This window comes from Labeo rohita, chromosome 6 (genome assembly GCF_022985175.1).
Source record: "Labeo rohita strain BAU-BD-2019 chromosome 6, IGBB_LRoh.1.0, whole genome shotgun sequence".
Lineage (NCBI taxonomy): Eukaryota > Metazoa > Chordata > Actinopteri > Cypriniformes > Cyprinidae > Labeo > Labeo rohita.
In genome coordinates this window covers 12,641,360-12,657,486 of record NC_066874.1, presented here as the reverse complement: position 1 = coordinate 12,657,486, position 16,127 = coordinate 12,641,360, and the positions used below count along the sequence as shown (strand labels likewise).

The window sequence follows — 16,127 nt, the reverse complement described above, 5'->3', positions numbered from 1 at the left end:
TTGAAACTTTGCATGCATGTTCATGACCCTAAATGAGAAAAAGTGACAAAATTTCAAGAAAAACAACATGGGTTTAATAGTATTTTAGATAGATTGAAAAAGATACGGTAGCTAATTTTTTACCATCTTTGGCTGACAAAATATTGTTCTGTATTAAAATGAATGAGGGGAAACTAATATTTATAGCTTAATTTGATAGTAAAACAATAAAATAACAAAAAATAACCAAAAAATGTTATTATTTTGGGTCTGTAGAGTTGCCTCAGAACATTAAAATAGGCGGGTCAAATTGACCCGGGAACAGTACGAACGTAACTATTTTTTTTTTATTCATGTCAAAACACATCAGCATGTTGAAACTTTGCATGCATGTTCATGACCCTAAATGAGAAAAAGTGACAAAATTTCAAGAAAAACAACGTGGGTTTAACAGTATTTTAGATAGACTGAAAAAGATATGGTTGCTAATTTTTTACCATCTTTGGCTGACAAAATGTTGTTCTGTATTAAAATGAATGGGGGAAAACTAATATTTATAACTTAATTTGATAGTAAAACAATAAAATAACAAAAAATAACCAAAAAATATTATTATTTTGGGTCCGTAGAGTTGCCTCAGAACATTAAAATAGGTGGGTCAAATTGACCCGGGAACAGTACGAACGTAAAAAAAAATTTTTTTGGACATGTCAAAACACATCAGCGTGTTGAAACTTTGCATGCATGTTCATGACTTCAAATGAGGAAAAGTCACAAAACGTCAAGAAAAAAAACACAAGTTAACTCATATTTCCGACAGCTTGAAAATCAAAATTGACCCGGAACAGTACATGAGGGTTAAAGACCAGGGCCTGTATTCACAAAACATCTTAAGGCTAAAAGTAAAATAATGGGCGTGTCAGTCCTAAATTTAGGACTCCTAAATTTTTGCTCTAAGAGTATTTCACAAAGCGTTTTAGTGCTAAGACTATCTCCTAAATCTGTGAAACATTTGGAGTAGTGAAGAGGACTCCTAAGTCACTAAGACTAAGCCACAAACTATCCTAAAATGGCTGTTGCCGGCAATCTGCCTCAGAATGTAAACATTTAAGAAACATTTGATGATAATGAGCTTTTAAAAAGGTATCGCCTTTGGTTTAGGAGGTTATCTCAACTCCAAATTTTCTTTTGGCTATATCCTTGTTTTCATTAACCAGTTGGACAAGAAGTAACAGCTGTTCTTGTGTCCAATTTGGTTTTCTTTTATGCCTTATTATTACAATTATATGAAAGTGACATAGTGACACTTAGCCTGCATTTAAAATCTTTATTTGAATGTGGCAATGAACTTTTTATTTTTAAATCCTTATTTGAATAAGTCAACATAATATTGCGTTCTACAATATGAATCTTCCATGAATAAATCTTTGACAGAGACCCCTCCCCTATCAGACAATCATTGTGTGCATAGTTAGTAAGTATGCTGACATCATCCATAGCATTGAGGTCAACCCCACCCTTACTCTCAGCTTAAGACTTCTCTCTATTCCTTAGTAAAAGTTTGTCTCAGCAGCTTTGTGAATAGGATTTAAGAGAAAACTCTTAGCTAAAAACTTTTACTGCTATTTAGGAGAATTCTTAGTGGTAAGATAAAATGTTTTGTGAATACGGGCCCAAGGCATTTAAGGAGGTCATCCTCCAGGAGTTAAACAGGACAGATGTGAAAACTCATCATGAACTTGTACACTCAGTGTCAAGAAGGGTCAGAGCAATATACTTAAAGTTCTGGAGGACATACTAAGTACACAGTAAAATCCCCAGAGTAGAATTAACTCAGAGAATTCAGAGAACATTTGGTCCCTCTCTAAATAGAGTTAAAATAACACTGAAGCAGAGTTAAAGTTAATGAGATAATTAAGTGATCAATTAAATGATGATTGTGCATTACCAACGATGAACACCTGCTGTTAATAAGCAGTGTCACTGAAGAAACGAGAAACACAAGAACTACAGCTGACTTTAGCCACAGATAAAATCAACTGAAATAAAAGATATTAAATCTCTCAAAATCTAATTAAACAACTCCACAAACAGCATCACCATCTTCACTCATTACTAACCAGACTGGCTTTATTGTATGTCTACAGAAGCACTAACTGAGAATTAACAGAGGTTTAGAAGTTGATGTTTAATTGGTCAATGGGGGAAAAAAAACATGATGCCACCATAATTGTGGTCAAGGTTTGCTTTAGTTAGAAAATTATTTTGCTTCTAAGCAATTGCACTATTGTTTCATAGAAAACATTTGTGCATTGCTAAATAAAATGTTTGAAGTAGCAGATTATTTTACACTTTCTGCTTATAACTTATTTGTGAACATCATGAAGTGATCTTTCTCTTTGATTTATTGACTGACTTAGTACTGAAAAAAGGTCCTATTAAACAAACATCCCCATAACGCTTTAGTGTCGAAAATGAGGAGCTGCTTCAGCTCAGTGTAACGCCAAGCCAGCAGAGGGAGCCCTCACCCTAGGACTGCCTGCACGCTCCCTCTGCTGCTTCTACTGCTACTTCCTGTTTGTCACTATTTAAAGACTGGCCATGTGCTCAAGACTCTGTGAAGTATTGCCAGTTTCATGTGCCTTACCGAGCGTTTTACTCTGTTGGATTACCTGTTGCCGTCTTGCTCTGTTCCTGGATATTGCGTTTACGGATTACCCCTGTTTGGTTTATTTGCCTGTTTGGACTGATTTCAAGGTTTGACCGTATTCTGCCTTTTGACTATCGCTCTCTGGATCACCCCTGTTGTCAAGTTTGCCTTATTGGACTGTCTGCTCGGTATTTGACCCACTGCCTGTTTATACTTTCTGCTGCTTGGATTACGTTTCATGTTGTGTTTGCTATTGGACTGCCTTCCGGTATTGACCCTCTGCCTGCTTTTGTGTATTCTGCTTCCTGTAATAAACGACCGCTTTTGGATTCTACCTCTGCCTCAGTGTCCTCGTTACAGAATACTTCGCCTCCCATGAATCCAGCGGAAGTTACCAATACACGACCAACCATGGACCCAGCAGATCGTCTCATCAGTCTCCGACAAGGAAACCGTCCAATAGAGGATTACGTAACCGACTTCTGTGAACTGTGTTATCAGGTGAACTTTAATGATACATCTCTCAAAGATCTTTTCCGTTTTGGCTTATGTAAGGACATTTCAGATTTGATGCCACGCAATACCCCACATTGGACTCTTGAAAATTACATTGATCTTGCACTCCAGTTAAGCGGCTCACCTTTTACTGTCGGGATTGCGGACGAGGGACCCCGCAATCCCGCAGTAACCACCACACCACAACCAGCTCACGTCATATCAAGCAAACCAGAGACCCTTCACACCCCAACCTTCATGTCCGGTATTATCACCATTGTGCCAGAACCCCCTCAAACCAAGTCTGCTAACGTCACGTCTGCCAAGCTACAGCCTGTTCACTCCACATCTGCCAGACCACAACCGGTTCACGTTATGCCTGCCAAGCCAAAGCCAGCTCAAGTCACGTCCACCAAGCCAAAGCCTGTTCACGTCATGCCTGCCAAGCCAAAGCCTGCTCAGGCCATATCCACCAAGCCAAAGCCTGTTCACGTCATGCCTGCCGCTCCAGGGCCTGCTCACGCCATGCCTGCCGCTCCAGGGCCTGCTCACGCCATGCCTGCCGCTCCAGGGCCTGCTCACGCCATGCCTGCCGCTCCAGGGCCTGCTCACGCCATGCCTGCCGCTCCAGGGCCTGCTCACGCCATGCCTGCCGCTCCAGGGCCTGCTCACGCCATGCCTGCTGCTCCAGGGCCTGCTCACGCCATGCCTGCCGCTCCAGGACCTGCTCACGCCATGCCTGCCATTCAAAGACCTGCTCATGCCATTCCTGCCTGTCCGGAGTCTGCACCTGTCATGGCTACCCTCCTACAACCAGCTCAGAAGATGGCTGCTATCTCCAAGCCAGTTCACAAGATGGCCGCCGTCCCAGAACCAGTCCACAAGATGGCCACCATCCCAGAGCCAGTCCACAAGATGGCCACCATCCCCAAACCTGTTCACAAGATGGCCACCATCCCCAAACCTGTTCACAAGATGGCCGCCATTCCAGAGCCAATCCACAAGATGGCCGCCTTCTCCAAGCCAGTTCACAAGATGGCCGCCATCCCTGAGCCACTCCACAAGATAATCGCTGTCTCCAAACCACGCCTCATGATGGCCCACGTGCTGGACTCACCCCTAATGGCTGTATGGGTAGCTCATATCACGGCAGCTACCCCTGATTCGAGTCCAGCTGCAGAGCCAAGTCCAGCTGCAGGTGCATCTTCAGAGTCAGGTCAAGTTGCATCTGCGTCTCCTGTGTCAAGTCAAGCTACAGCTGCTGCTCCAAAGTCCAAAGCTTCCAAGTCCAGTCAAGCTCCAGGGTCAAGTCAAGCTCCAGAGTCCGGCCAAGCTTCAGAGTCAAGTCAAGCCAAAGCTACTGTTCTCCATGAATCAAGCCAAGTTACAGCTGTTCTCCATGAGTCAAGCAAGGACACAGCTGGTCCCCATGAATCAAGCCAAGTTACAGCTGTTCTCCATGAGTCAAGCAAGGACACAGGTGTTCCCCATGAATCAAGCCAAGTTACAGCTGTGCCCCACGAGTCAAGCCAAGACACAGCTGTGCCCCACGAGTCAAGCCAAGTCACAGCTGTGCCCCACGAGTCAAGCCAAGTCACAGCTGTGCCCCACGAGTCAAGCCAAGTTACAGCTGTGCCCCACGAGTCAAGCCAAGTCACAGCTGTGCCCCCACGAGTCAAGCCAAGTCACAGCTGTGCCCCCCACGAGTCAAGCCAAGTCACAGCTGTGCCCCACGAGTCAAGCCAAGTCACAGCTGTGCCCCACGAGTCAAGCCAAGTCACAGCTGTGCCCCACGAGTCAAGCCAAGTCACAGCTGTGCCCCACGAGTCAAGCCAAGTCACAGCTGTCCCCACGAGTCAAGCCAAGTCACAGCTGTGCCCCACGAGTCAAGCCAAGTCACAGCTGTGCCCCACGAGTCAAGCCAAGTCACAGCTGTGCCCCACGAGTCAAGCCAAGTCACAGCTGTGCCCCACGAGTCAAGCCAAGTCACAGCTGTGCCCCACGAGTCAAGTCACGTTACAGCTGTTGTTCCTGAGCCAAGCCATGTTGTTCCTGAGTCAAACCAAGTTGCAGCAGATCTTCACGAGTCAAGTCAAATTGCTGCTGTCTTCCCTGAGCCAAGCCACACCACAATTAATCTCCATGAGCCAAGTCAAGTTGCGGCTGTTGTCCATGAGCCAAGCCAAGCCACGGTTGTTCCTCATGAGCTAAGTCAAGTTGCGGCAGTCATCCATGAGCCCTGAATCAAGGCAAGAAACTGTTGCCCTACCAAAACCTCACCAGGTCCCCTTTGACCTTCTCAAACCACCTCACATATCAGTTGACCTTGCAGAGCCCACGCTCCCAAGCCACGCAGTGCTCACATTCCCACGCCACAAGTCCATAACATCCACACTCTCAAAGTCACCAGACATCCCACTATCTACTGTGCTGCCTGTAATGGCCGTAGCCATTTTCAGTGTGTGGGCTGCACACTGTGCTCCAGAGGCCTCGCCTGTCCACGAGTCTGCTCCAGAGGCCTCGCTTGTCCACGAGTCTGCTCCAGAGGCCTCACCTGTCCACAAGTCTACGCTAGAGGCCTCGTCTGTCTATGAGTCCGCGCCAATGCCCCCAAAAGTGGCAGCTCCGACTGCAGAATCTCCTAAAGGGGCGGCGTTTCCCCACGGACTCTCTGCCTGTCCTGTCACGGCCAGGAAGGCCATTTATAACTTCCCTGCCACACCTGCCCAAGCATCTGCGCCCATGCCCCCAGAGGTGTCAGCGCAAGCTGTAGATCCTCCTATGGAGGCGGCGTCCCACGATGAACTCTCTGCCTGCCATGTCGCAATCAAGAAGGCCAAAGAAATCATTCAAGTACACTCCGCTCTGCTATGCATGTCATTAGTCCCACTGTGGATATCTCTGCTCCGGTCTGCTCTGCCTGCCTTGCCATGGCTTCCTGTTCTGCCTGCTCTGCCTGCCTCGCCATGGCTCCCTGCTCTACCTGCTCTGCCTGCCCCACCATGGCCCCCTACTCTGCCATTGCTCCACGGCCCAGGCCCTCCAGTACTTCAAGGTCTGCTACTGCTCCACGGCCCAGGCCCTCCAGTACTTCACAGTCTGCTACTGCTCCACGGCCCTGGTCCTCCAAAGTTTCACTGTCTGTCATTGCTCCACGGCCCAGGCCCTTCAGTGTTTCACGGTCTGCTATTGCTCCACGGCCCAGGACCTCCAGTGTTCCACTGTCTGCCACAGCTCCACGGTCCAGGCCCTTCAGTGTTCCACTGTCTGCCACAGCTCCACGGCCCAGGTCCTCCAGGGTTCCACTGTCTGCCACAGCTCCACGGCCCTGGTCCTTCAAGGTTCCACTGTCTGCCACAGCTCCACAGTCCAGGTCCTCCAGTGCTTCACTGTCTGTCCCTGTTCCACGAACCAGACCCACCTGCTCTACATGGACCTGGCCCTTTGTCCCACCCCCTGTTTTGCCTCTGTTCCCCCACCCACCTGGACTGTTGCTGTTTAGAGCGCCAGGAGTCGCTCCTGGCGGGGGGGGATTCTGTAACGCCAAGCCAGCAGAGGGAGCCCTCACCCTTGGACTGCCTGCACGCTCCCTCTGCTGCTTCTACTGCTACTTCCTGTTTGTCACTATTTAAAGACTGGCCATGTGCTCAAGACTCTGCAAAGTATTGCCAGTTTCACCTGCCTTACCGAGCGTTTTACTCTGTTGGATTACCTGTTGCCGTCTTGCTCTGTTCCTGGATATCGCGTTTACGGATTACCCCTGTTTGGATTATTTGCCTGTTTGGACTGATTTCAAGGTTTGACCGTATTCTGCCTTTTGACTATCGCTCTCTGGATCACCCCTGTTGTCAAGTTTGCCTTATTGGACTGCCTGTTTATACTTTCTGCTACTTGGATTACGTTTCATGTTGTGTTTGCTATTGGACTGCCTTCCGGTATTGACCCTCTGCCTGCTTTTGTGTATTCTGCTTCCTGTAATAAACGACCGCTTTTGGATTCTACCTCTGCCTCAGTGTCCTTGTTACACTCAGGTTTTTAGACATGAACACTTATTCTACGATCCTCAACAGTGGTGACAATAATTATGCATACTGCAGTGCATGATGGGAGTTTTTACTATGTTGTTACCCAGCATGCATTGCAGCATGAAACGTTTTGTTGTCACCATTGTTGAGATTCATATGCTGGTACTTGATGTCTGTGTGTCTCTAAATAATAGAGAGGTTTTCTTAAGTATTACATAAATCTAAAATAATTAATGACTATTAAAACATAACTTTTTTGCCTGCTGTAGTTTCACAGGGTTGGTTATACAAAATCTAAATGCTTAAATAAATAAAAGTTTATTCTATTCAAACCATCTCATGACAAGTACCTCATTATATAAAAGCAGCTAACATATGCTTAATGTATAGCACTGACCGCACTGCTTTACAACACCATATGCATGGTTAAAGAGAGAGATCTAACCTAGGAAGTCAAAGGTCAAGAGCCCAACTAAAGCAAATGCTGATCTCCATGATGGTGACATCATTTAAACCACTAAAACATCAACATCTGATCCTCTGTAATTCTCAATAAGAGCCTCTGTAGATGTGTGACAGAAATAAAGTCAGCCTGGTTAATGAGTGAAGCTGGTGATGCTGTTTGTGGAGTAGTTTAATCATCATCTGCTGAGATCTTGAGAGATTGAATCACTTATTTTATCTCAGTTGATTTAATCTGTGGCTGAAATCAGTGTACTTCTTGTGTTTCTCTTTTCTTCAGTGATTCTGCTTGTTAGCAGCAGGTATTCATCACTAATGCTCAATCACCTTTTCACTGATCACTTAATTATCTAATTAACTTTAACTCTGCTTTAGTGTTCATTTAACTCTATTTAGAGAGGGACCAAATGTCCTCTGAACAGAGTTGATTTTACTTTGTACTAGAATATTATACATTTGCTGAATTAAATCTAGGGTGTACTCATTTCTGCAATCCTTCATTTAAACAAAATTACTTATCTTACAGAAAATATTGGCGTATATTTTGTTGTTTTTATTAAGTATATGTTTAATACATTTCAATTTTGCCATCTTTCCATAAATTATATTAGTGATCATTAAGAAAATACATCTTTTATATTTATTCAGAGGGGGTGTACTCATTTATGCTGTGCACTGTATATACTATATTTGTTGAAACAATTCATATGAAGTTAGATGCACTGCACACTGTATGATTTTTATAGTCTCCTGTCACACTATTTAATATCACCTCAGTGAGATCTTGGGTAAAAGCCATGGCACACTGCACAACTACGACAGAATTTCTTGAAGCCTAAGATTTATCAACCAATATGTCACTTTAAGTGATCACAGACTGCTAGACTTGTATAAACTTCCCTTCAGCAAGGGACGTTTTCTTACAATAACCAAATTGATCTCGGACAGCAACACTAGAAAAACTTTACAGTGTAAACTTCAAGTAGTGGCTGAAAGTAGCTGAAAAGTTCAAGTCAAACTTATTAATCACTGTATGATACAGGACTGCTTTATGCTGGTATTCAACCAGATACTGGTTTACATGTACACTCAGACATTTGTCATAATGCTGTTTTTTCCATGTACAGAATCTATTTCTCTGCCAATGATAGATCTTTTTATTTAAACTGTGACTGAATTACAGAATAAAATGCTTGTGCCTGTCTCACCCCTTACCTGGCTGGACCCCTCCTATCTGAACACTGCCCTTTCTTCACGATTCCCCAGCACAAACAAGGACAGCAGATCCCCAGTAACTTCCCCTTGGACACTTCATTCCCAGTTTTGGACAGTTTGTTTCATTTTTTGAATACTTTTTAAATAAAAGCCTCTCCAAGGCCCAGGCATCTACATGCCATAGGGAGCACTGGGACTTTCCTGGTGGGCCGGTTGAGTAGTGGACTGATCAGCGAAGGAAGATCTCCACCCTCCCCTATATTAGGTGCTGTTTTTAATATGCAACACACTGGTAACTGCAAAAGGCAAATGCTCAATTTTTTTGATGAAATGTTGCCACCCGATTAAACCGTGCATCCACCAGCCATGTGCGAAAGCAGACCAAACTTACGCTGCACTTCTGCAGCTCTATCAAGTGATAAACTGCGCAAGTCGCTTGATGCAGCTCATTCAGATTTGACTCAGAATTTTTGGTACCACCTTTTTTTTTTTCAATGCTGAAATTAAGCCTATGGGTAAGACTTCCGGTTTATTAACATGCAACATACAAACCAGTGTGCTCATAATTAAGATAATACAATAAAATAATGTGGTAAGACTCACCAATTTGCATTTTCATTTGCAAATTATAGTTTATAAATTATAGTTTATTATTTATTTATTTTAAAATCCATACCCAAGGTAACAATGAGCATGGTTTTACTGAGACTATGATCTTATTAATAGATTAACTTTTAATTGAAGTAAAATGTTAATTCAATTAGAGCTTGATGAAATATAAATAGCCTAGGCCTGTCAGTATCTTACATAAATTAGGTGTTAACTCTTTACCAGTGTTACTGGTAAAGATGCAAACCTGCATGACTTTCTTTCTGTGGAACTAAAGAGAGAAAGTCATACAGGTTTGGAATGACAATTTAATAGCAGTAAATTTACGTTACAGCATCCTAGCTCAAAATCAGTACTTTACTGTCAATTGCATTTCTATGTGACAAAAATGCAATATACAGTTAACAGACTTAATTTGAGGTACATTCAGTAATATATATCATTATTTGTTTCTTTCTTTTTTTTTTATTTATTAATTTATTTACTCCATTTTAGGGCCCTAACCCCAGCAAAAACATTCACAGATGAATTTGTGGGCTGGAAGCCTCCAGTCCAGCCTCGTACCCAATGTGTCTGTTGTTTGCTCCTCCCACCACACTCTAGACAAGCAATATTTGTGCTGGCGAAGGTCTTACCCAGAATAGTGGTGTATAGAGGCTGCCAGTGCATTTCCAGAGCCCCCTGGAAGCACTCCCAGAGGAGTCTGAATAGCTTCTTCCCAATCCTCACGCTCCATCAGCCCATTTACCACCTGAGAAAACATTGGGAGCATATCAATAGGTAAGCAGCAAGCAGTTCGCTAGACAATCCCATGATCTCCCGGTTAATATAGGAATATTGTATGCAAATTATACTTGAAATAGGCTGCATATTAAAACATAAAGATGCTCCAGTAATACTAAAATGTTTGGCATGCATCAACACTAATTGCATTGTTTAATGATTGCCCTGGAAAGATTCACATGAAAGAAATTATGACAGAAATATATTAACATTTTTATTACTAAAAATCTAATATTCAGTATATTAATATTATCAAGTAAAGGATGAAAACATGACTAATGTAAACCCAGAAAAGCCATTGCTTGTTAGACTGAGCAGCTGTTTCAGTGTTCAAAGATTCAATGTTCTTATTTTAGTCGTAATATCTAATTGACATAAATACAAGTTAAAATGTTACAATCAAATTGCAACTGCAATATATGCTAAAATAACCGATATATTATTTTTGACTAAATCATACAGCCTGTTATAAATGCTATAGAATGTCTACTTAGGCAGTCATACTTAGCATACCTCAAATAGTAGCCCATCACCTGACATAATGACCAAAGCATCCCACTGAGACAAGTCTGCCTCCCGCACCAGTTCACGTGCGTGGTTCTGGCGTTCTGGAAAGAAACAAACAAAGGAAACAATGTAGGTCATGCTGCTGTTTTCTGACCTACATTATTATTCTTTTTGGTGGCTTTTTATCAACAGAAAATGTGAGCCAGAAGAAATGTAATTTACACTGTAGTCTACACAGACTTTTTAAGTAATTGTATGAAATGTACTTGTTCTGTATAAAACCAGTATTATTTTTTCCCAGTCACTGTGCCTAAGTATGCAGCTTGTAACCTTTGCTCAACTTAATTCCACCAGCAGGAGGTATTATTTATTTACTAGTCTGCTAAGAAAATTAGATCCAGTCTTGCCTCCATCTAAGCTCAGTTCTTTAAGTTAGCACACTCACTGTCCAAGCTGATATCTGTCACATAGTAGACAAATAATGCTTATTTATGCCCCATAAGGTGCAGAAGCATATACCAGTATATTGTACTACATTTACATTTTCCTATTTATTTTATGTTTTGAAAACTAGAAGTTGCTCCATCTGGTTTTGGATCCAGGAGGACATCAGATTCTAAGTAAGACTCCAAGTAGCCCAGAAAAAAAATCATCTTATTTGACAATGTAGGAAATGCAAACTATACAACAGAATGAAAGAAGACAGAGTTAAAGGGAGAGGAAGAACAAGAAAAAGAGAAGCTGGAGAAGAACTAAAGAGAGAAAGAGAGAGATAAAGAAGAGGGATAGTTGTCTGTAATGGAGGCTGAAATTACTACCTTAACATAATTGGGGGAGGAAAAAAAAAGTAGTTTATACATAACCCTTTTTATTCTCAAAGAGAAAAAGAGATACTTTTTACTTTTTAGATTTGCATATGCATTAACATGCCAGGCTGTGCCAAATGTTTAAAAAAGTTTATTTTTGGTCTATTATGTATATTTAGCTTTGTAGCAGGATAGGGGTCATTCCACGAAACTGATGCCTTTTCCACTTTAATTTAAAAATTGAAAAATAAAATAAGTTTAATCAACATTTTTTAAATATCCATGAAAAGAAGACACCTTAAAATGACAAGAAATTGTATTGTGCCATCTTAGGCTCTGTAATTTATTCTTTTATAACTATTTTTCTACCTGCTTTGGTGTTTTTGTCAACCCTGTTACTGACACAAGCATTACTAGATATTATAGTTTTAATTCGAATTATGTGACAGTTTTCAAATATCTGAGCAGCATTTTAGTCCCTCCTTTCAGTGGGATTGTTCCACATTTTGGATTTTTTTGTATATTTGTCATTCATATGACCAAGAACATCCTAATTTTGGAGGATGACCACATGCCAATTAAGAAAAATATATTTATATTTTTACAAGAGAGGTCTTAAAAAAGGGCTTTGTCCAAAATGAAATATAGTTAAAATGGAAAAACCTGGAAGGCTGAATCAAATATCATTTTCACCATTTTTATGAAATTGATGACAGAAGCAGGACTGACAGAGTAACAGGCATGACAGGACACACATTCTTCAGCACACTGCACATATTGGTTTACATTACTGCAAAGTTTTACCATTTTAAATTGCATTATATTGTTTTGCACTTACTTGGCATAGTTGTATGACAACAGTAAACAGTCATTTTTTCAGTTAAAGTCAGTTAATTGTTGTTTTAGTACATTACATTTCTAAGAGATCTGATGTCTTAAGGGTACTGTAATTAGATGGATACATTACATGGATACCTTATTGACAAAGAGTTATGAAAAAAAAAAAAAAATTAATGAGACTGATCATCCTATCCTGGTCATTAACAAAAACAATAGCAATAGTAACAATACCAACGATACTAACTAAAAATGTAACTGATGCTCATATGCCACTGAATGATATAGGCATTAGCTCAATAATATACCCAGGGTGGCCTTTAAAATGTTTGAATTTTACACAGACAAAAAAAAAAAAAGTTTAAGAAGTAACAGGTTGACAGCAACAGGTTTGACTTTAAACTAATTTGCTAATTGCTAGCTAGTCAGTTTCACAAAAGCACATGTTGTACACTTTGAAAGGGTACAGAAAGGGGACAGAAAGTTTGTTTAATTGTTTAAATTTACATTTTAAAAATGGTAACAGGATTGACATTGCATGGTCAATCTATCCTCCCCTTCCCTCAGTCAAGCCTCATAAATCATCATAATTGGAACACTGTAGAAGATTGAGAGAAACATGCTTGTGTTTTAAGTGTTGGAATCCTGGTTGAGAGATGATGTAACCTCCTAGAAGTGATGTCAATTGAATGTACATTATTTTACAAGGGTTTTAACAGGGCTGACATGAAATCAGGGGACACCAATAAAATTATTTATATTTTATAGAAAAAAAAAAGTATACTTGTGCCAAAAACAGTGCTTAACAATGAGTCTGTATTTAGAACAATATGCAAATGTGATTTTTATATCATTTTGCCTTCATTTTGCAAATTAAAAGTCATAGTTAGGGACAGGCCAACAACCTTACCTTTATCGACATAAATGCTATTTAAATTTTTAAAAAATAATATTAAATGACTTTTTAATGTAATATTGATGAAAAAATACAAAGCATTATGTTTTTAAAATTGCAAATGTATTTATTGTTATATTAATTCTATGTTTGATTATTTCTTAGGGATGCAAAAGGCACCGATTTCGTAGAATGACCTTGGTTCTTTTTAAGTGTAAGTGCCCTATTTTCACCGTTTTGCTAACCAAATAGACAAGAATATTGGTGAGGAACTGAAGAGGACCTGAGGAGACACCCAAGATTACATTTAAGCTCCAGAATGACATACATACCCATACATACATAAAGCAATATGTACATACATGCATACATACATACATACATACATACATATTTAAAAATCAATATAAAAATATCATCAAAGTGTAGGTCTGTTTATTACTTTGTAGTAATGGTTTCTCCTCACCTGTAATGATGAGTGTGTGTTGTATCTCAGCTTCCTGTAGCATGCATTGCACATTCCCAGAAAAGAGCATGTGCATGCCCTTTACCACTGTGAGGATTTAACAAAATCAGGAACTTTAAAGGCCTCTTTACTGCCACTTGAATTGCTCCTGTAAAATGGAGAGAATATAATATTTACTTGCATAGACAAAAAAAATGTCTTATCAAAAGTATGTTTAAGTGTCACAAGGTAGGCTAGAACTCAGGTCTCCCCGCGCGGCGGCCGGGGATTGTTTTGCTAAACGGCCCTAAACCGTTTCCCATTCATTTTCAATGGTAGTGCTAAAACAGTACGGATGCAATATACTTTCGGCCACTAACGCCCTTGTGGCGCACTTCCGTGTTTTGGCACCCCGGGAAATTTGAAGTCGCCATTTTCATCCCGGCTCGGAGAATGAAAACACACAGCGGAGATCTGACTCGTTTGTTTAATTCAACGCATTCTCAGCTCATCGATCGAAGGTAAGATACTTTATGTGACATCAGTTTACGTTTTGTTACCGTTAATGCTGAAATTACATTAGTGAACTTGTTCGTTTCCAAACTTTACCCTGTCGGGGTTTGTTTACTATAGTTCATCGTAGGTTAATTTGTTTGCACGCCAAATTATGAATGAACTTAGCTGTAAGTTACGTTTATGTGTATTGTTTGTCATCATTAACACCTCATCTGTTGATTAGAAGCTAAATTCTGAATAGGTGTGACAATTATTTTCATTTTTGTAAGAAGATTACATGTATTCCACAGTTTAAAAATGTTTTCTAACCATGGTTTTCTATAGTAACCATAATTTAGCCATGGGATTTTAGTACTAGAATCACAACAATAAATTTACCATTGTTGTTACCGTATTGGACATTATATATTTATATATGTTCAGTATTCCCAAAAACAGCAGGATTACTACTAAGTTAGTAAATTACCTTCACTGTTGTAAATATAAATAGTGAATGAATGTTTATATGTGTGTGTGTAATAGAATTATTGCTTTTTGTAATGTTATTTTGTTGTTCTTGTAGAGACCACTATTTCTACACTGCTTGTGCCCTCATCTTTTCATGGTACCCATGCAGATCCTCAGACAGATACAGGTAAATATTCTGACACATTAACAACATCATGCACAAATTTCCTTTTTCTAGGGTTTCTCCAGTTTTTTTTCACAAATTAATTAATGCCTTAAAATAGATGCAAATCAGAGCAGAAAGTAATCTCTTCCTCTGAATTTTGTCTTGTTTTCCAATAAAGATACCTTTTTTATATCAGATATATATCAAATGTAAAAAGTATTGAAAAATGTAATAAAATTAAATGAGTCCATACTTAAAACAAGAACAAATATTTGTCAATTATTTATCAAAACTTTGTTTTAAATTAAGGTGACTTTTTTTTTTTTTGCCAAATGACAGAGATCTTCTCTTAATCATAAACTTACTTCAAACAAGACTGTATTTCATGTCATTTTGTATCTCCTGTAAATGCATCTTGATTTAAGAATCGTGAGGCATTTGCACTGAAAAAAAAGCTACAGTAAAAGATATTTCCATATTCTGGTGTTTGGGATCAGGGTGTTTCAGTGCTTTTTTTGTAAATGAATTAAAAAAAATATGAATATATTTTGGAAGTTGTATTTTTAAACTGAAGTTAATACTCTCTAGACATTTGCATTTAAGTAACATATTTGTGTTTTTCCTCATTTGTTCCTCAAATTTGTTTTACTTGGTCTCAAAAAAGTCTTAAATTTACCTTAATAAATCCTGCAGAAACACTGTTACCTTACAAATAAAATTAATGTTCAACTTGTTCAACAGACACCACTGATGCACTGACTGTGCCCTCGCTGTTCTCATCTTGTGGTTCCCATGTGGAGCATCATTCAGCAACAGGTAAATTTTTGATGAACATGCAAATGTTGTTAGAAATTTTCAGAATGCAGAAAATAATTAAATCTTTTTTTCCCTCTATGTAGGAACTACATAGACTACCATTTAAAAGGGTTTGAACAGTAAGATTTTTTATGTTTTTTTAGAGAAGTTTCTTCTGCTCACCTGCATTTATTTGATCTGACGTACAGCAAAAACATCAAAATACTGAAATATTTTTTCTATTTAAAATAACTGCTTTCCATATGAATCTGTTTTGAAATTGTATTTTGTTCCTGTGATTTCAAAGCTGCATTTTCAGCATCATTACTCCAGTCTTCAGTGTCACATGATAGAAATAATTCCAATATGCTGATTTTCTGAAGAAACATTTCTAATAATAATAATAATAATAATTATTATTATTATTATAAACAGCTGAGTAGCATCAGTTTTCTTTGATGAAGAGAAAGTTCAGAAGAACAGTATCTAAATAGA

At 39.7% G+C, this 16,127-nt stretch overlaps 1 protein-coding gene and 1 long non-coding RNA gene across 2 annotated transcripts in view; one reads left to right on the top strand and one right to left on the bottom strand.

The window, feature by feature from the left end:
• LOC127167244 (sphingosine kinase 1-like) overlaps positions 1–16,127 on the bottom strand; it is a 37,720-nt gene that overhangs the window by 5,319 nt on the left and 16,274 nt on the right. The window contains 4 exon segments of the mRNA XM_051113165.1: positions 10,071–10,186; positions 10,732–10,826; positions 13,730–13,800; positions 13,802–13,877. Coding sequence (XP_050969122.1) covers positions 10,071–10,186; positions 10,732–10,826; positions 13,730–13,800; positions 13,802–13,877 — 358 coding nt within the window.
• On the top strand, positions 14,137–15,943 carry LOC127167247 (uncharacterized). The gene is made up of 4 exons (XR_007827966.1): positions 14,137–14,229; positions 14,787–14,858; positions 15,579–15,653; positions 15,737–15,943. It is a non-coding gene; the product is annotated as an uncharacterized LOC127167247 (long non-coding RNA).